Source organism: Pipistrellus kuhlii, unplaced genomic scaffold, assembly GCF_014108245.1.
Source record: "Pipistrellus kuhlii isolate mPipKuh1 unplaced genomic scaffold, mPipKuh1.p scaffold_m20_p_11, whole genome shotgun sequence".
Classification (NCBI taxonomy): Eukaryota; Metazoa; Chordata; class Mammalia; order Chiroptera; family Vespertilionidae; genus Pipistrellus; species Pipistrellus kuhlii.
Genome location: NW_023425416.1, coordinates 48,808,203 through 48,829,617, shown reverse-complemented (window position 1 = coordinate 48,829,617; position 21,415 = coordinate 48,808,203). Strand labels below are relative to the sequence as shown.

The window sequence follows — 21,415 nt, the reverse complement described above, 5'->3', positions numbered from 1 at the left end:
ACATTCTGGGTTTTCCCCTCAAAATAAGCCTTTCTCTCAGTGCACCCAAGAGCTTCATTATCATCTGTCTTTCTTGACTGTGAATGTGATTGTTGCTAATATTGTCATCACGCTTTTCCTAACACCATGTTCTGATGGTGTCAGCAATCAACGTCCTCTTATCTGAAGAGGCCCCGACATCCTCAGCAGAAATTCCCAGTAAGACCAACAAAGTGGCTCCTCTTCTCCCTCCCTCCATGCTCCCTGCCGCCCTTCTTCGCTCTGTGACTGCCCTGCTCTCCCCATGCTCCCTCATTTCCTCTTTCTCCCCTCCCTCTTCCCCTCTCTCTTCCTCTCCCCATTCCTGGACATTCTGTTTTGGGTAATTTTCCTGTGACATGAGAGCAGTATTCTTCTTTTGATTGTTTCCAGCTAAACCATTCTTAGCTCCGAGGCTGGGCTAAAGCAGCTGGTGGGGTGGGGCGACCTCAGACAGACAGAGTCTGCCAACTTCCTGCCCATGAGCCCCGGGCATGCAGGACACGTGAGCTCCTGGCCTCATCGATGGCTCTGGCATGTCACTATTGCCACTGCTGATTAGAAATGGAGAAGGTAGACTGGTTGAGCATTGGCCTTTGAACCTGGAGGTCACAGATTGATTCCGGATCAGGGCACATGCCCAGGTTGCAGGCTCGATCCCTAGAGGGGAGCATGCAGGAGGCAGCCCATCAATGATTCTCTCTCATTGATGTTTTTCTCTCCCCCTCTCCCTCTCTTTCTCCCTCTCCCTTCCTATCTGAAATCAATAAAAATACATAGGAAAAAAGAAAAGGAGAAGGAGTACATTACCCCAGCAGAGTGCTGTGTCCCTGGAGCTCACCAAATTAGCAGCTGCTCCCTCCCTCTCTCAGTCTCTGCAGAATAATATTTTTAGATGGATTCAGCGCAGGGGACCATCCGTCCCGCTGTGTCTGGGACACTTTGCTTACACCTGCTTTCCCTGCTAGTTGCTGCCTGTTTTCTTGTTCACATTGTCTCGATGAGGAGGCTAAGTTATATGGCCGACCCGGAGTGAGCTCCTCAGCCCGCACAGAGGAGCTGCGGGGAGCCGGCAGGAAGCACACCCCTCCCCGAGCCCGGCAGGGGGGAAGCGCTGCCTGCACCCACGGAGCTTCGGTGGGAACCTGAGGGACTCCCGTTTGGATCTCGGGATTGGGTACGGCTGCACTCGTCCTGCAGAATTAAAAACACACGCGCTTTCTGGACACCGAGAATTATTCATCCAACCAGGTGTCTCTTTGCTTAAAAAGGGTGAGAAAGCCAGAATGATGTTTATGACCCGAATATAACTCAGTGGGACTCTGTCTCGGTGCCCGACTCTATTCTAGAGGATTCTCCTGCTTCAACTTCGTTAATTGCTTTGATTCTCCTCATCGATTTGTCGTGTATTCTCTATGCTTCCATGCAGAGTGTGTTCTTAAACAGGCCACGGCCCTAGAAACGGAATGAGGTTGTGTTCTGTCAGACTTCCGTTATAAACGCTACACAAAGGATGTCTCATGGTGAATAGTGAGTGTGCGTGTGGCACACCGTAAGGAGCCAAGGTCAACATGTCTTCTTTGGTTTCATGATTGTAAAGGGGTAGGAGGGATGGTCCAGAACAGCCCCAGCCCCTAGACCACAGCAATGCTGACAGCGGAAGTGGGTTTGGTGGGGGCGGTTTCTGGGAGGGTACACATGTGGCCCGGTTGAGGTAAACATTAGTGTCCTGTTATACCTGTCTCACCGGTGAGAACACAGAGTCCCAGAGAGCGGAGGTGGCCAGCCTTAGACATGGACTTGGTGGAAAGTTTGACCGCAGACCTGGACCAGTTACCTGCACCTCAGAGATGTCGCCATCGGTGGGCACCTGACCCTCACGTCGGTCCGAGTGGGCAGTGATTTTCCGAAAACCGTTACCCCTTCGGAGTACATTAAGCTTTTGCAAGCAATCAAAGCCCTTTTTAACAGCTTTCACCCTCCCACCCAATGGTGATTTCATTGTGTCTCCCCACCGAGCTCAGTCATACAGTCTCCTTTATCACAGGTGTCCGTAAAACATCGGGTCTTAATAATAAAATTATCCACCAGCTACGGTAGCATTTCTCTTATCTCAGAACTTTATTACATATGCTATTCTAATGTGAAAATGAATATTAACGTAAGCTCCACCATTCACAGAGTGTAGCCTGTCTGTGGAAGTACTTTTTTAAGCTTGGTGTTTGTTGGTCATCAGAATAATTTTATTCGCTTTATAGATAAAGCGCATGGAGATGGACTTCCTTTACCTCGGGTGCGACCTCTTAACGACTTGCTATTTCAGCATAAACGCAACATGGTAAACCCTCAGCCGGAGGAAATGAAGACAGCTCAGGGGGTGCTGCCCAGGGCTCCAGGAGAAGCCACAGGCACAGCAAAGTTGCCCCTCTCGCTACGAAATGATTACATGACAACTTATGATTATAACCCATTTTGTAAAACTGAAGGCCCGGTGCACGGAATTTGTGCACGGGTAGGATCCCCCAGGCCTGGCTGGTGATGAGGGCCCATTGGGGCCTTCCAGCTGCCGGCCAGGGTCTTCCTTCATTCCACACCGCACCCTGGTGGTCAGCACACATTCTATGAGTGATTAAACTCCTGGTCTCCTGGTCGAACTCCCAAGGGGACACTTTGCAGACTAACCTTTTACATCTATAGATTAAGAGATGCACTTCTCTGTGCTCTTTAGAGAAACATGCCATTCCATTGCCTGGGGAGCCATCATTTTCATGCCCGTCTCTTGCTTGATGACACTGTGCCAAACCTGCTCCTTGAAGGTTAGGGTGCTGGGTCACTATTTGGGGCTCCCTGAGTCAGGGACCGGTCGGTCGGCTGGGCCCCTGGATGTTTGGAGGAGGCCGATTCATGCCAAGTTTCGGTAAATGCCAGAATGGAAATAACTTCAGTTCACCCAGACTTACATTTTCATGAAGGACAAAGGCGGTCGGAGTGTTTTCTGACTATCAGGTAGACCCCCCTGTGTCTGAAATTTCACTGTGGGTGGCCCTCAGCTTATCCCACCCACCCCACCCCTTCTGCCCAATCAGAATCCTCAGGGGTGGGGCTTGGGATCTTCACTGGAAACTCGCTCCCTATGGGATTGTCATACACCAACGTGGTTTTTATTCTTCTCTGTTAAAAATGATGGCTGGTGTTCTTCTTAATTGAGCAAAGATGATTAAAGAGATTAGGGCTCTAGGAGAGTACATAAATAATTCAGAGGTAAACTCTGCTGCAGCGGTGCGATTTACTTAAGACTCGGAGCCTCATCGGAACCTAATTAATTGGATGTTCCGCCCTCTCCTCTTACTCTGTCCTTCCTGTGGCGAGGTGAGTGGAAATGAGTGGCCCCGAGCAGGCACAGGAAGAAACCACAAAGACCTTACTGTGAGAGTAAGGTTCCTTTTACTCTCACAGAACAGGAATGGAGAGACCTTCCTGTTTAAAAAGTCAAGTTACACCCAGCCGGTGTGGTTCCGTGGTGGAGGATTGACCTATGAACCAGGAGGTCACAGTTTGATTCCCAGTCAGAGCACATGCCCGGCTTGCGAGCATGCAGGAGGCAGCCAATCCATGATTCTCTCTCATCATTGTGGTTCCTCTATCTCTCTCCTTCTCCCTTCTTCTCTGAAATCAATCAAAACATATTTTCAAAGTCAAGTTAACACGCACTGCCAGGAGATGTGTTCTGAGAGGGGGAAGCCCAGCCCATCATGGTGGCAGGTGCCCCAAACACGGGACCGTGGGCGCCATTCTCCCTCCAGCCTCACGGTTTCTGGCACTTTCCGCAGGCAGAGGCCCGAAGGGTAAGAGCCCATGCGGGCAGTCGCCGTGTTCATTCTAACCATGATATGCTTGCATGCTCGCTCCGCCCTGCCCTCTGCAGCAGCATGGTGCCCTGCTCGCTCTCTAACTTGTCTGTGTGTTTGTGCCTTAGACGTTTATACTGAGGACCCTCTCCCAGGGCCCTTTAAGGCACGCAGGGGGGGGATCCATATGGGCTCATGGGTCCGCGTGGCACCTGGTGCCGTGGGTGATGCGTTTCTGTCGCATAAATTGTACCCGTTCTTTTCTTATGATGGACCTTGGATGTCATTCATACGGAAAACAAGCGGTAAGAATCTGCTTGTTTGCTAAGCCCCAGAAACACAGGCAAATGCATATGCAGAGGTTTACTGATAGTGAGGTTTCCATGGCAACAGGCAGGAGCTCATAATATTTATATCCATCTATTCCTATGCTCCAGTGTATTTTAGAGTATGGTGTTAAAAGGTCACAATAATACACATCCCCTCCCTTTTTTTTTCTTTTTCTTAAATCACTTTATATTAGGCTGATTTTTTTTTTCTTGGCTAAGTGTTTTTAAAGCCTTCATAAAAATTACCAGGAAGTCATTATTAAAAATGTAACTTTTTAAATTATTCCCCATTCATTGTAAATCACATACTTTTGTTTGTGAAAGTGTTAAAATTCCTGTGAGTCTGACCCAGGGTTAAAGTTCGGGGGAAATGCACGTGTTTCTTTGAATCCCACGTTCACGTTCGGTAGGAGGGACTTTCTTCGCTCTTTAAGTCATCCCTTGAAGAGCTACTCAGCAGAAAATAGAAGTCAGCCACGCGAGGAAGTGGCCTCCGCTAGGGCCAGCCTCCCGCCAACGTCAATAATAAGCTATTTGTAAACAAGGGTAAGGAGTCCATATCTGTTGCTGTTTTCTTGTAGAATTAGGAGAGTCCTTGCTTTGCTAGTTTATTTTTACTTTTCATGTTCCTGTGACAGATAAAAGCAAGGGTACAATGCAACAACGGATACTCGACGTTAAAATCACGTGTCTTAAAGGCAGCTGTATGAAATGTATAAAAGGTCCCTGAGATGGATACACTCAGACAAACCCCCGAGTGCAAAGATCGGGAGCTTTTTAAACTCATTTTACCCGTGCAATTCAGCCAGTATCGCTGAGCAACTGCTCTGCTAATTGCAGGGCAAGCGCAGTAGACACGCTGAGGTTCCCTGGGGGTGTGAGCGCCCGTCAAACACAAGAGGCCACGTTAGATAGAAGGAGCTGAAGCGTAAGGAGAAGGGGCATGGCAGGAGGTGAGGAGCACAGGTGGCAGGTGAGGGCCTGCTGACCCTGCTGAGCAGCTGTGTGTCCTCCCTGCTCCCTCCCCTCCCTCCCCCCTTTGCAGGCTGCTCGCTCAGGTTCAGGAGAACCTGCATTCGCGTAAGAGGCAGCATCTCCCAGGGTCTGAGACGTTTGCACAGAATCCCACGGAGGGTTTTAGTAAGAGACTCAGAGGCCGGCTGTCTGTCCCTGCTTCCTGGCAGCCACGTTTTTTGAGGCTGTTAAAAAACGTTTAAAAAAGTATTCCCGGCTGTAATTAAGGTACCTGCACTGAGGCCCTGTGATCTGTTCCCAGGCTCAGGACCTTGTCCTCTGAGGAGAGCGCTTCAGGGCCCGGTTGGCGTGTGGCTGTGTTGGCGGAAGGCTCCGGGGTGTGTTCTCGGAAGCCATCATTAGGGCTCCCTGCCTGCACCCCCAGCTCCACGGGGAGGCTGTGAAATAGCAGGTCCTGTGGGTCTTGAAAGCCCAGCTGTGTTGGTTTGGCGGGGTTTTGTCTAGGAACACCGGCGTTTCCCAGGCCCCTTCAGAACCAAACTGGCTTTTAAACTGCGGCTTTCACGCAGGTGCGCCGAGTTGTCCCAACCCTCTGGTGCCCCTGGAGAGCTTTGTTTCAAGGAGAAGGAGCGTGGCTCAGTGGTTGAATGAATGTCAACCTATGAACCAGGAGGTCATGGTTCGATTCCCGGTCAGGGCACATGCCTGGGTTGGGGGCTCCATCCCCAGTGTGGGGTGTGCAGGAGGCAGCTGATCAAGGATTCTGTCATCATTGATGTTTCTGTCTCTCTTTCCCTGTCCCCTCCTCTATGAAAAGAAAAAATTAAATAATACAAAACATTACTGATGCAGCCGGGTGCACAGATAGTCATCCACATTTGCAATGAGACTTTTAGGCGGTAATGAGGCTGGGGCCCTAGACACACAGCCTGGTGACATCAACTAAGAATCCAGGGCATTCTGTTTTACAGGAACAAGTCCATGGTAGTCAGTGCTGTGCCAGGAGCAGAGCCATGGGAAGCATGTCAAAGCCGTCACTGTCCTTGCTGTGTGGATGCGTGTAGATGCGTGTGGATGTGTGTGCTCCGTGAACCAGCCACGTTGAGCCCCACAGACAATGCCCGTCCTCACAGGCTGTAGAGGCAGCACCAGTGCAGCGTCCTGAGCAGTGGTCACCCCTGTGCCCAGCAGGACTGGTGCTTCGGGGATAGAGATTCTTACCTTCCAGGGAGAGGAGACGTGATTGTTCTAGAACTAAGTCAGCGATGACTCCCTTCCACCGTGTGACGTTAAATAGCTGCGGGAACAGGAATTGGGTAGGAGAGCCGAAGGCTGACACCCACGGCAGATCAGAAAGGCACCACTGGTTATTGTCCACGTGTGGGCTCCTCCTGGTATACCGCCCCTCTCCCTACCCCAGCCCTGGACCCATCGGATGGTGCAGTTTGGCAGTGCTAACGGAACTGTGTGCTGTGATGATATTGCACGTGACTCACACGTTTGATGCTCGGTTATCATAACACTTCTGTCGGGGACCTCTGGTTGGGGTCAGTCCAGATCACGCTCTGGCTCCTTTTATCGCCGTGTATCTGTGAGCTTCGCTGATTTGCTTCGCTCTGTGCTTGTACCAGCAGTGTAATAGTCATCCAGGGCTAATGAAAGGAAGCACTTCTCTCCCTGCCTTGGATGCACCGATTAATGTTTTCTTAACCCTCACCTGAGGATATTTCTTTCATTGCTTTTAAGAGAGAGTGGGAGGGAGGGGAAAAGAGAGAGAAAAAAACATGGAGGTGAGAGAGACACATGGACTGGTTGCCTCCCGCATGCACCCTGACCGGGGCTGGGGAGCAACCCAGGTGCATGGCCTGGACTGGCAATCGAACCCACAACCCTTTGGTGCCCAGGCCGATGTTCTAGCCACTGTGATTCACATCCAGGGCTGATGCACGGACTTAAAGTGCGTAGGACAGTCACATGTATGCAGTTTGTAGTTTCATCAATTCAAAGATAATTACTTTGCCTTTTTACATTTTTCAAGGCAGAGTTGAAATTTCCTGAGTTCCCTAAGGTGACCAGATAGTTAACCATTTTTAACAATTTGTCCCACATCCCGCATCCCGAGTCCCACGGTGTTTTAAAAAAGTCCCGATATTTGAAAAATCGGGACTTTTTTAAAACGTCGCGGGACAAATTGTTAAAAATCGGAACTGTCCAAAGCAGGATGGCTGGTCACCTTAGATTCCTCCGCTCCAATACACACACTGCCCCCTTTGCATGGTCACCGCGTGGGCGGTCTGCGTCCACTGTCAGGCGCCATGAAACGGTGCATTTTCCCACAAACGCACAGTGCCGGCGCCTGGGTACAGAGTGGGACACCATCGGCTGCCCGTGGAAGTCCCCTCCTGTTTAGTCAGACGTTCGAGAACGGACAAATTATTTTCCTTCCCTTCCCCAGAGAGGCCTCCGCGTTGTTCAAAATAAAACCGGTAGGATTGTCTCCATGTCGTTTAAACCGGAGGGTGTGAGTCGGGACTTGCTGTCCTGATTGCTCTTAGAGGAAACTCAGTGTCTTAAAAATAGCCTACGAAGGCGATCCAAATAGCACTTGCCTCTGGCTTCATGACCCACCGGAAGGACATTCCTTGGGCAATAATAAAGACGGCTTCTGTTTATTCAGAGCCAAGAGGACAGTGCGAGGTGATCCACTGCTCTCCTGCCAACTCCCCCCACTCGGTCACGGCCCGGGAACCACCCGCACAGAACTCTCCAAGGCGTGGGACCCATAGGACTCCTCTATCCCACGATAGGACTAGGAGTATTTTCAACTCTGTATATAAATAGCAAAACCGATCACAGGTGGACTAAATGTGTCTGTGCTGCTGCTGATAACCTGTCTCAGCGGGAGAACGTGTGATGAGTTGGCTCTCGTTGCAGGAGAAGCAAAACGCGGCCCTGATTTGGTGAATCGCCGTGACGGGTGTGGGTGCCGGGCCATGCAGATATTTGGCCGAAGCTGTTTCGTCTCCTCCTCTGGGTCCCCTTTCTCGGTTATTGAATGCTCACACCTGCGCCGTGTGCCCTCGGGGGCCACCCTGCTCTGACGCTGTCATAGAGACCCAGGATGGGCGGGTTGGCGTTGGTTGTGAATGTCACTGCGTCACTGTGCGGACATTTCACCATCGTTTCTTTCTGAAACGCTGTTTCGTTTTGTTTTCCAATCAGATCTCGAGAACTTCAAAACCAGGATGCGGAGCGCGGTGTCGGTGCGGGAAGGCCAGGGCGTGGTGCTGCTGTGCGGGCCCCCACCTCACGCTGGAGGTAAGATGCGCCCACTTCTGCTCTTTACTGGGTACCTTTCCGGGCAAGGCCCGCCGCCTGGGCACCATTACCGTGTCGACAAATGAGCCGTAGCGCGGGGGTGTGCCCTGGCCAGGAACCGAACCGTGACCTCCTGGTTCCTAGGTCGATGCTCAACCACGAAGCCACGCCGGCCGGGCCTTTCTTTTTTCTTCATTTATTCATCCGTCATTTTATTCATTCATTGATTGACTCGTACAATGCCTGCTGACGTGTGGAAGAGGCCTCGTGTGTGTTACTAAACATGGCCCTTTACTGACCTAATCTCAGCACCGAGTTGAGGAGACACTGAGCTTTGCTGATACACTGAATGGACATGTGTGTGTGTGTGGGTATTGGCTGATGTGCCACCGCCTCCCCCAACCCCCCGCCCGGCACTCCCAGTGACATCACAGAGCTGGCGTGCTGGATATGGACACGTAGAAGGAATCCCGCCCCCAGGGCCGAGTGGCCCCCAGGCCGTGGAGAGGGGGGTTTGCTGGGACAGGGAGCCCCGTCGTGACGGAGTCGGTGCCGTTTGTCAGCCAGACGCTGGGTTTGGGCTCCCAGCACCCAGGACAGGATGCGATGCAGCTGGCATTCTGCGTCGGCAGGCCGAGGCTCAGAGCAGGTGAGTGACTTGTCCAGAGCCACACAGCAGTGTCTCCTCCCAGCGGGTTCCCACATTTCGCAGGTGCAGCTGGCCATCGCCATGACAAAGCAGATCTCTGGGTTTTCCAAGAAAGCCGGAGACTGAGCTCCAGCTGGTTTGGCTCCGTGGATAGAGCGTCGGCCTGCGGACTGAGGGGTCCCAAGTTTGATTCCTGTCAGGGGCACGTGCCTGGGTTGTGTGCTCAATCCCTGGTAGGGGGCATGCAGGAGGTGGCGGATTGGTGATCCTCTTATCATTGGTGATCCTCTCTTATCATTGGTGATCCTCTTATCATTGGTGATCCTCTCTTATCATTGGTGATCCTCTCTTATCAATGGTGATCCTCTTATCATTGGTGATCCTCTTATCATTGGTGATCCTCTCTTATCATTGGTGATCCTCTCTTATCATTGGTGATCCTCTTATCATTGGTGATCCTCTCTTATCATTGATGTTTCTGTCTCTCTCTCCCTCTCCCTTCCTCTCTGAAATCAGTGAAAAAATATATTTAAAAAGAAAGAAAGAAAGAAAGAAAGAAAGAAAGAAAGAAAGAAAGAAAGATAGAAACTGTAGCTTGCTACCTTTCCCAGATGATGCAACAGTAGCAGTGTGGGTCAGCAGCACCACGAGGCTTGAGGTACCTCCGGCCCGCGGGCCTCAGCTGGGCATCTCTTCAAGGACATTCCACTGATGCTCATTTTTCCTAAAGCCTCCTTCCCCCAACCAGCTGAAGTAACGCAGGCCCGGAGAGAGCGGAAGGTACGGCTGACAGCCTTTAACGTTGCACGTGTGTTAGATGCGGGAGGACGCGATTCCAAACCAGACTAATTAGAGCCGCTAATGAGGGCTCTGGAGGCCGCGGCGCTTGGAGGGAGCGTCTCAGTCCCTGAGGAGGTAGATTCACGTTTTCCCTGAGCAACTGCGCGTCCTCCCCTCACAGCCTCTTTGCATCTTCACCTTGTTTAGCAGATTGCTATGGCCCCAAAGTCCCGGTAAATCTGTCCACTAAACAGAAAAACGCCGTGGGGTCTGGCGTGTGAGGTTCTGTCATACGTAAGTGCACACTCTGTCGTCCTTTTAGACCGAATCCTTTCGTAGTTGGGAAAATCACGGGAACTCGTCGTGTCGTTTCTGCCTCCTGAGAGTGTAAGGTTAGGTCTTACGTGCGGTTGGGTGTGGTTTCCCACGTTATTTGGTGGGGGGAGGAGGGGCGCTCGACAGCTTTTCCACGTGGATGAGAGTGGCTGTTTTCTGTGGCATCTCGGCTCCTGGGAGTTTCCATAGGAGCTCCTGCTGTGGGTCGCAGGGGCATCCTGAATATTTCAGTCACGTTGGTCTGTTTCCAGGTCTTGCACATGATCAGGGACAGATTTCTTGAACCAATTTAAAGGCATTGGGACAACTAGCCACCGCGAGATGAGGATTCTGATAAGGCCTCCTGGTGGGGACAGACCCGGGGCCCCCTAGCACACAGAGCCCCCGAACCCGCGTCACAGCAGCCTCTTGGAAGCCTGCGCAGTCCGTCTGCAAAAGGACCCAAGAACCTTCGCCTGCGGGAGTGAGGGGGTGGTAGAGAGGGTCATGTGTGGGCGATCGCGCTCAGACCTGGTCCTGGCGCCATCCCCGTCTCCCTTCTCCAGCACCGGCCCAGCCAGGGCCTCCTGTGCCGGGAGGCGCCTTCGCTGGCAGACGGAGGGCGGCGGCTCTGTGGAAAGGCCTGGAACCAGGGGGGCATGGGCCTCCGGGCAGGGAGCTGTCCGGACCCTCCCGCAGAGCTGCCCGCCGATCCCACGCGGAGAGGCAGGACTTGTCAGCGCGCCATGGACAGAGGTCCCCGTGCCGCACACTGCCCAGCGCTGGCCGCGGGGCGCACGGGCGAGACGTCTCCCGCCTCTGCCGGTCGGGGAGGCGTCCAGAGGAGTCCATACTGCAGCGTTTTGCCGGGAGATGTTGCCTGGTGTGCCGTAGGTGCAGACAAGACAAGAATTTTATAATTTTTCACTATTTTGTTTACTTAATATTTCATAATAAAGTAATTATAAAATACTTTCTTTGTGTTTATTTGATTCCTATTCAAGAGAATGACTTTATATATAGTCAATATAGGCACAGAGTTAAGTTTTTTAACATTTTCTAATGGTGGTGTGCCTCGTGATTTTTTTCATGAAACAAGTGTGCCTTTGCCCAAAAAAGGTTGAAAAACATTGCCATACTGCACGCCGGCCTCACGCCTCCTCCCCGGCCCCTCCGAGGACACAGCCCTCTTCCCGACGCGCCTCCCCCTGCACGCACCGGTCCCTGCCTCCGCGCTCCGGTGCTGCTTTTCACATTCAGCACAGCTCCCGGACGGACGGGAGGCAATCCCCGGGCGAGACCTTCGCCGCCCGAGCCTTTTATGAAAGGCTGACAGCGCGTGTTCTGTGCAGTTCGGCTCTCCTGGCCTTAAGCACTCGTTAGATCAGATTTTCAAAAGGGCGTCCGGAATATTCCGGTGTTAAACCCGGGGATTTAGGGAACATGCTCCGGGAGGCCAGCGGGGAGCGTGTTTCCTCTGAAGGCGCTGGCCTGCGGCGGCTGCCTCCTGGCCCAGCCGAGCTGCTCCGGCTCCTGGGCGACCTTCGGCCTCCTCCCCGGGGGAGGGTGAGCCGGCAGCCGCGGGAAGCAGGCGATGTCCGGGGTCATTCTGGCTCCATTGGACACGCCCGGTCACCGGGAGGGTCACCAGAGACGTGCTTGTTACAACCACCAGCCGCCGTGGGGGACTTACTGTGCACACCTCACCTCTGATACACTTCCCTGTGCATGCAGGCGGGGGCGAGGCCCCTTTATATGCCAGCAAGGTGTTCTGCCTGCATACCCCGAGAGACCTTTGCATGGATGCAACGTTGTGCGATGTTCTGCCATATTTATTTCCCAGGATATCCCAAACTTGCTTTTTTTAAAAAATATATATATTTTATTGATTTTTTTACAAAGAGGAAGAGAGAGGGACAGAGAGTTAGAAACATCGATGGGAGAGAATCATCAATCAACTGCCTCTTGCACACCCCTCTCTGAGGATGTGCCCGCAACCAAGGTACATGCCCCCGACCGGAATTGAACCCGGGACCTTTCAGTCCGCAGGCTGACTGACGCTCTACCCATTGAGCCAAACCGGTTTCGGCTAAACTTGCTTTTTAAGAAGGTTCTGGGGGTGGGGGAGAAGAGATGCAAGACAAAGCATTCATCATGTTATATGGGCACATGTGGCACCCCACAATAATCACGACAGTAACATCAAAGATCGCCAGTCACCATAACACACGGGAGAATAATGAACGTGTTTGCAACGTGGCAAGCGCCGTCGGCGTGTGACACAGACACGCAGTGAGCCAGCGCCGTCAGGAGAGGAGTGCGGATGGACGAGCTGACGGGGTCACCTCTCCTTTTCCTTCTGTAAAAGACGCCGTGTCTGCGAAGGCCCCTGATGCCTGCTGAGCCCTTGTTCGCTGGTTCTTCGCCGCTCCCACTCTCCTCTCCGCATCCGCTTGTGCGTTACCGAGAAACAGCACAGGCTCCGGCCTAAGGCTGGACCTTCACGTCGAAGCCACTGGCGGCGGCGGTCTGACTCCACGTGGCCGCCGGCCGGCCGGAGAGCTGCTCAGAGCGGGGCTTCCATTCGCCTTCACTCCCTTCTCCACAAGACGCCGTGCTGCAGGCAGAGCGGAGCTGTCATCTTGGGCCCGAAAAGAATTAATAAGTACGCGCTCACTCGCCCCGAAAGGCTCCTCTGGATCTTTCCGCAATTGCTTTCTTCCTCTGGCAGCGGCGGGATAATTACCAGCAGTCCAGGAACGGTTACCTTTTTAGCTATTTATTCTCTGTGCCAGCGGACTCGAGTTCGCGGAGTTTCTTTCCTTCTTGGCAAAATGATCGGCTTGCTGAGGGAGAGAAACAGCCTCCGTGACAGAAAAACAAGGAGGTGCTTGTTTCTCAAGCTCATTATCAGTTGAGTGCCATCCCTGTTTTCATCCCGTCATACTTTAATCATTTGCAGGGCATGTTTCCCATTCATACAACTTATTTTGCCCTAAGAGAAAAAAATATATCATTCCAATTTAATACTTCATTCTTCTAAAAGCACATCGGAACCATCCCATTAAAAAAAAAAAAAATGAAATCCAGATGGGAATTATCCAATATTTGCATATTATTTGGGGAACATTGATAACTGCGACATTGGGACCTCACCCTTGGAAATATGACATTATCTTCAGCATCCAAATCACAGCATCCTGCAGCAGATTGCTCTTGTAGCCCTGCCCATGTGGCTCATTGGTTAGAGCACATGTGTCAAACACAAGGCCCGCGGGCCAAATCCGTCCCGCCAGGCCTTGCAATGTGGCCCACACCGCGCTGTCATCACTGCACTCCGCTGCGTTTCCATCACAATGACAGTTTATGACTGTTCAGTAAACCATTCGGCCCGCGATTTAGGCTGGATTTTAGATTTTGGCCCCTTCTCTGATTGAGTTCGACACCCCTAGGTTAGAGCGTCAGCCTGTGCACTGAAGGGTTTGGGGTTTGATTTCCAGTCAAGGCGCATACGTGGGTTGCAGATTCCACCTTTGGTCCCCTGTTGGGCATGTACAGGAGGAAACCAGTCCATGGGTCTCTCTCTCACATCCACGTCTCTTTCTACTTCCATCCCTCCCTCTCTCCCAACCCCCCCCTTCTTGTTACATAAATGGCACATACTTTTTTCTGCATAGATGGCTGCACACAGGGAGCACGAGTGTGTTCTTATTTGGAAATCTGAGGTACAGAGAGTCCTCCTTTGCTCTGATCACATAGCCAAAATGAAACATGGATCCCCATACAGACACGGATATGGATGCTGGGTTGAGGTGTCCCTGGGTGTGCAAATCAACCCTTCCGACGCCATCGCCGTTGTTACTGCTGGGATCTCAGGAAAGGTCCCCAGAGGCGAAGGGCCCGCACCCCCCTGAGTGACCAGCACTGCCTGTGATGCTGGGACACAGCGCTGCTGCCTCATCCTTCCTCAGGGTGGCCTGGGAGGGTGTGTGGGACTCGCCACTTTCAAACAGTGTGATTCCTTAAGAGTAGACATCTGGAAGGAGCACGCTGTGTTGCCATGGCTACAGGGGACCTTTCCTTAATTGAATTGAGAGAGAGAGGAAGGGAGAGGGAAGAAAAAGGGAAACATGAATTTGTTGCCTCCTGCACACGCCCCAGCCTGGGATCTAACCCGCATCCTGGGCATGTGTCCTAACCAGGAATTGAACCCGCCACCTTTTGGTTCCTTGGCCGACACTTCAACCCACTGAGCCACACCGGCCAGGGCTCAGGAATTACCGCTCACCATGACACCTTTTTTTTAAGCCTAAACCGGTGCAGTGATTGTCACAACGGCCTGCGATCACAGTTTCTTATAAAACTTTCCGAAATAAGTCTTCCTCAAATAGAAGTTTCCAGCCCGGAGCGCTGCAAAGAGGAGGTTGTGCAGGCGAGGGAAACGTGTTAATGACGAGGCTGCGGATCCTAATTGAAAGAGCAGCAGAGACAGCCGGCTCCCGCGCGACCCCGGCCGGCCGGGCCCCCGGGGCTCCCAGCGCCAGGGCCCCATCTGCTCAATGGAACACCTTCTGTTTGAAGACTAGCAAGCGGGGAGTTAAAAGGGAAAGTAATGGGGTCTTTGAAGGCGGGGAGGCGAGCCTGGTGTTAATTTGGAGGATCTTTCCTCGGTAGGAAGCGTACTGACACCTCTTAATTAGACACGTCGTTCTGCAGGCGTTTAACCGTTTCAAGGCCCAGGTGGAAGTCTCTCAAACAGGGGCACCATTTTGGTCCCGTGATGGCGGCCGGCATCGTGACTTTCTGAGATTCCCCCGGTGCCTCTGGGTCACGTAACTCCCCAGGCTCCCGTCTCCTCCCCACCCTGAGCGGGGCTCCAAGGGTAGAGGAATAACGGGACACCATGGTTATTATAGGGAGCGAGGTCCATCATAGAGACTCTTATGTCGTAAGCAGACGTGCCCCTTACCATGACTCACCCGGGCACCAGGCTGGTGCGGTCTCCTCCCTGGGTGTCCTCTCCCCCTGACAGCGCCCGTTCACTCTCTGCTACTGGAGTGTTCACGGATTGTGCTTTTACAATGTTCTGACGGCTTAGGGGTCGCGTCTTCCTTAAGAATCTAAGCAGGGGAATGCAACATCCCGTCAACTGTGATCACAGCGATGTTCTCCGAGCACTTGCTGCGTGCCACTGAGACGTCCCACTGATGTCAGCTTTGCCGCAGCCCCGGGAAGTCTCGTGTTCCCATTTCACAGATGGGAACACCGAGCGCAGAGGGAGTGGCTGGCTGAGGGTGGTCTCGGTCCTGATGCTGAGCGGGACTCACTGCCTCCCAGCCCACAGGAGGCCCACACTCTGAGCATCGGTCCTTCGGTCCAGTCCTTCCAGTGGCATGGTGCTTCCTGTCTTCCGTAACCTGAGACGGCACCAGCCTCCCCCACCCCAGGAAATGCGCAGCAGACAAAGCGGGGACCCTGTGGGCAGCCAAAGCCAGTGCGCATCCCAAGGGTCCTGTTTCATGGGGCTGCCAACCCAAGTTATTAAAGCTCCTCCGTCCTGTTACAGGCTGTTCCGTGCCCGATTGCTCCGCTGAGACATGTTTCCAGTAGTTCACGGCTGGGACTGGGTTCTCAGTAGAACTTGACAGATGGGTGGTGGTGGAGAGACTAAGATGGGGTGGAGGGAGATGGGGGAGGAAACATGTTCAGAGCCTCCTTTGTGATTCCGCGCCGCCTCCCTGGCCTGTATCCTAACCGCCACCAGCCCTCTCTGGTGTCTGAGCACTGAGGTCTGACTTGGCTGGGCCCTCATTGCCAGCCTCCTCCTGGTGGGATTCGCAGTGGGGGTGTCTGCTCCCCGTGGGGGGACCTGCCCGGGAGAGGCCCGGCTGGCTTCCCAAGGGGCTGAGCATGCGTTTCCCTGTTTCCCAGCGCGGCTCCAGGTGCCCTGGGCCTGGGGGAGAGCATCCACGTGGAGACGGGGGAGTGGGACTGCAAACCATCACTCTGGCACCCACAGCCTTTCCTTGTTTCCAAACGAGCAGCCTGGGCAGAGAGAGGAAGTGGGAAACGCCAGCGGGCGGTTGGGCTGTTCAGCATTTTCCTTCTGTTTTAGTCAAACCCGGGAACAGAGCCTGGCGCCGGGCCTCGCTCCCACCCAGGCGGGTTCCGGAGCCGCTGGGAGTCGGAGCTGGGCTCACAGGCCACAGGTTTGTTTCCAACAGCTCAGTCCCTTGGAAGGTGGTGGCCTGGGACACCCTGTGCCATTCCCCCTGAGAGGCGCAGCTCTGAACGGGGGGGGGGGGGGGCTCCCAGCTGCTGCCTGCTGTTCCCGGAACTTCAGCACCTCTCGCAGGAGCCCCTGGGCAGCATCGGGCTTCCTTCTGGGACTGGGCTGCGGAGCCAGAGGAGGCCTTCAGGCTTTGTCGTCCCTGGGACATGGGGCAGAGCTCGGAATGAGGGGTAAGCGAGGGCACACAGGGAGTCCACGTGAGTGAGGATGCGGTGTGCAGGTGTGCAGAGGCTGGGCACAAGTGTGCAGAGGCGGGGTGCAGGTGTGCAAGGCGGGGCGCAGGTGTGCAGAGGCGGGGCGCAGGTGTGCAGGTGTGAGCTCCCAGGCAGCCTTGCGGCCTCGGGAACCCTGCCAGTAAAACGGGTGACTCCTCTAAGCTGAGGATGGTGTGAGGACAGGAGGGGACATCGTGTGCAGGGCCTGGCACACACGGGTTCTCTCTCCGCCCCGCCTGCCCCGCCTCCCTGTGGCAAGGGCTGTAGTCACTGTTCCAAGATGCTCTTCTCATGGCCAAAAATAAAAATATAAAAGGAGCTGGTGCTCTTACAACTTTATTTATTTTAAATATATTTTGACTGATTTCAGAGAGAGGAAGGGAGAGGGAGAGAGAGAGGAGAAACGTCAATGATGATTGAGAGTCGTTGATCGGCTGCCTTCTGCACACCCCCAACTGGGGATGGAGCCCGAAACGTGGGCAGGTGTCCTGACCTGGAATTGAACCGTGACCTCCTGGTTCATAGGTCAACGCTCAATCACTGAGCCACACTGGCAGGGCTGTTTAACTGTTTTTGATGAATGGTTTGATAAGCTAATGGTGAGCAGGAGTACTTGTCCTGTGTGTGTGTGTGTGTGTGTGAGAGAGAGAGAGAGGGGGGGGGGGGGAGGGAGGGAGAGAGAAACTTTAATTTCAATGGCTTTCTGAGGACTCATTTACTGTTCCCAGTAAGAACACATTTCTGATTTGTCAGGTGATTTCTTCTTCTACTGAAAACCTCATTTCTGTTTACCAGTGAAAATGGACATTTTATTCTTCTTAAAAATAAAAAAAAATCACTCACATGGCAAAAAGAGACATATCCAGCCCCCAGGACATCCTTTAAGAACAAGGTTAAATTTTCATAAAAGAAGCGAGACCCGGTGAGGAAGGGGCGGGTCAGGGTGCTGCGCGGTGGCCGCCAGCCCTTCATTATTCCAGGCGGGTCACGGCCCGTGTCCCCGCCTGTGAGCTATTTGCGGCCTTGGCGACCCCAGGAAGCAGGCCTGTAATTCGCTCTGAGTGATGATGCGGGAATTATAACCCCAGAGCACCCGCGCTGGGCCCATTAGGTGTGGGCGTCCTCCAGGAGACTGGGCTGAAGGAAATTTCCACTCTGCAAGCAGGTAAATTCTGCATATCATTTTAATAGCAAGGCAGATCAATCAAACGATAATTGGCTGCAATTAGCACTCCAGAGGGCTGGCAAGGCTCTTTACCTTCTCTCAGGCTGCACTTAAAAAGAAAGTGCCGTCTGCTGACACAGAAGGCATGGAAGTTGCATTATTCCACCTAAGTGATGGGGAAAGTGCCCCGGGGCAGAGGGCACGGCTGGCCTGCAGGTGCACACCCCACCTGTGTCTACGGGGGTTCCTCAAAAAGAGAAAAAAAATTATGCTCCGTGAAACAAGGCAATCTGAGGAAGACAGGTGTCCCATGATGTCACTTACGGGTGAACAAAATAAGACCGGAAGCAGGGAGGCATGGGACAGACTGACCTACCTCGATGTGGGGATGGGGGGACGAGAAGAGATAAAACAAAGAACTTACATACTTACTAGAGGCCTGGTGCACCCATTCCTGCACCCATGGGACCCTCAGCCTGGCCTGTGGGATCGGGCAGAAACTAGCTCTCCACTATCTCCCAAGGGATCCCAGATTGCAGGAGGGCACAGACCAGGCTGAGGGACCAGGGCCAGGGAGGGGTGCGGGAGGAAAAGATGGAAATAAGAAAGAGGAGGAGCGTGGCTTGGAGAGCAAAACCCTGTGTTCTCTAATAAAAAACGTCTCCCGTCCCTCTGTGCACATAGCGTTGTGACCGGAAGGCACCCTGGCCAGGTGGCTTTAGATTCGAGTTTGTGATTTACATGAGAGCTTCTGTAGAATCCAGCTGGTCTGAGGATGTAACGGGACCATTTCCGGTGTAGCATTGTGTTTACCATCAGACGTGAAGTTACATGGGAAAGTCTCCAAAGAAGGCTGCTGGCCTGGCGTGGATTGTATTGGGCGGGATACAACTGGTGTTTACCGCCAAGGCAAGATTTTATCCTCCGATGGTCAGACAGCGGGTGTGTGATACTGTATCAGAATGCAGTACATCACGTGGTTTTCTAATGCTCCCACCGGGGCAGGCCTCTGGGGGGCTGGAAGGGCAATGACATTGACACCGGTACCTGCTGCCACTGGAAGGCCTGGCCGTGTGGCTCAGTGGATTGAGCTTCGCCTCATGCACCTGGAGGTCATGGTCCATTCTGAGTCAGGCCACATGCCTAGGTTGTGGGCTCGATCCCCAGGGGGTGGAGGGGGCATGCAGAAGGCAGCCAATCCATGTTTCTCTCTCATTGATGTTTCTCGATCCTTCTCCCTTCCTCGCAAATCAATAAAAAAAATTTTTCAAAAAAAAGAATGCTGATCAGCCCTGGCAGGCGTGGCCCAGTGCTAAGAGCGTTGGTCCATGCACTAAAAGTCCCCGTGTTCGACTCCCTTCAAGGTCAGGGGTTTGCAGGGGGTACATTGAGTGTCAGTTGTGATTCAGTCCTGGGCCCTGGGCGGGGAGCGTGCAAGGGGTAATCACTGTGTCTCTCACATCAACGATTCTCTCTCTCTCTTCTGTCTCCTCCTTCCTCACCTTCCCTCCTTCCCTTCTACTCTCTCTAAATACCAGTGGAAAAAATATCCTCAGGTGAGGATTCACAAACAAAACCAATAAGGAAAAGAATGCTGCACAGGGGGTCCTCCCTCTCAGCCCAGAGTGGACGCCGAGGGGCCCCATAACGCCCTCTCTCGGTGACCTGCACGTGAAACACTGGTGCTTTGTGCGTTCTTCATGGGGAGAACGTTCCTTCTTAACGGGATGCTTTTCTCCCCAAACTCCTATTAGAGCTCTCCTACGCGTGGATCTTCAACGAATACCCGTCCTTCGTGGAGGAAGACGGCCGGAGGTTCATCTCCCAGGAGACGGGCCACCTCTACGTGGCCAAGGTGGAGCCATCCGACGTGGGCAACTACACGTGTGTGGTGACGAGCGCGGTGACCGCCGCCCGGGTGCTGGGCTCGCCGACGCCGCTGATGCTGCGCGCCGACGGTAGGAAGCTCCGGGTGGAGAGGCGGCGAATCTGAGCAAAAGCACACGGGGGAAGGGGAAAGCGTGTCTCGGAGAATCACCGTTTCATTTGTTTCCCAACAAGAAGTCTTTTCGAGCACAGGGACCACAATGACTTCATGGACCATGGGCCCTACGTGCACAGTCCGCACGCAGGGCCATGTGCAGAATGAAAAAAGGTGCCTGTGGTTCTAAAGGAATAACTCTGGATGGTGACCCCATTGCACCAGGCACAGGGCCCCTCAGCCTGGGGCCCTGCTGCTCCCCTCGAAGTCCCCTGTCCTGACCCTCGCCAGCGTAAGGCATTTTGTTACAAGATAAACGTTCTCTATAAGAAAAAAAAACAAAACAAAGCAAAAAAACGTGCACATGATATTCCCCAACATGTATGCATCATCCAGCTGAAAGTTTGTACCCTTTTTAAAAATGTATATTTTAATTGATTCAGAGAAGAAGAGAGAGGAGGAGAGAGAAGCATCAATGATGAGAGAGAATCCCTGGTCGGCTGCCTCCTGTATTGCCCCCTACTGGGGATTGAGCCTACAGCCAGGCATGTGCCCTGACCAGGAATCAAACCATGACCTCCTGGTTCATAGGTCGATGCTCAACCACTGAGCCACCCTTTGATAATGTGTCATTTTGCCACCACCAGGAGTGTGGTGATGATAACATGACTGTATTGTGACCTTGGAATTTGCTTCGAGGGCAGATCTTACATGCTCTCATCACGCACACAAAATAACGGAATTAAAAGCGGTATCCATGGGAGAGCTCCATGTGCTACCTTGACCGAGATAATCATTCCACAAGATGCACATGTATTCAGTCATCTCATTGTACACCAAAAGAAGTCTAAATATATGCAATATATTTACCGTGCAACCTAACTAGATACGGCATTTCTTTGTCAATCAGACCTCAGTGTAAAGCTCAGGGAAATACGTTCTATTATCTCCTTCATGGCTGTTTCAAGGGAGCCCCTGAGCTGCAGAGAAACAGACATGTAAGCCTGAGAAACTGCCCACTTACTACCCAAAACCACCTCCGGTGCAGCCCAGTGCCAGTGCCCATTACCTGAGCCCTCTTCCTGGTCTGTTATCATTGCCCGGGTCCTTTCCCAGTCTTTACATTACTGTCTCCCTGTCGGCTGGGATCCACTTACGAGCTTTGTCTGAGCTACCCGGGCGCCACGAAGTAAGGTTCCTCCTGTCATCTTTGCTCTTCGTGGTATTTCAAAATTTGGAACGCATTTCATATTTTACTTAGGCCGGTTATGTCCTAGTTGGACAGACCATACCAAAACCACCCATTGTATACACCAGAAAACGCGTGGCGGCTTTCTCAGAGCTGCCCCTTACCCGGTCGTCTATGGACCTCGGAATCCGAGGATGCTTATTGGTTTGGCCACGCGGCCTGAGCCAGCTCGGCGCCCGGCGTCCGAACCTGCTCTCGGGTGGGAAGGGAGACACCGGTGCAGCCAGAGGAAGCTGCCTCGAAGGGAAAGGGGCCGGTTCCCAAGGTGACGGTAATGCTGA

At 53.0% G+C, this 21,415-nt stretch overlaps 1 protein-coding gene across 2 annotated transcripts in view; it reads left to right on the top strand.

Moving 5' to 3' along the window:
- CNTN3 (contactin 3) overlaps positions 1-21,415 on the top strand; it is an 88,828-nt gene that overhangs the window by 42,484 nt on the left and 24,929 nt on the right. For both annotated transcript variants that reach the window (XM_036432097.2, XM_036432096.2), the window contains exons 5-6: positions 8,393-8,488; positions 19,659-19,862. In XM_036432097.2, coding sequence (XP_036287990.1) covers positions 8,393-8,488; positions 19,659-19,862 — 300 coding nt within the window. The remainder of the gene's footprint in view (positions 1-8,392; positions 8,489-19,658; positions 19,863-21,415) is intronic.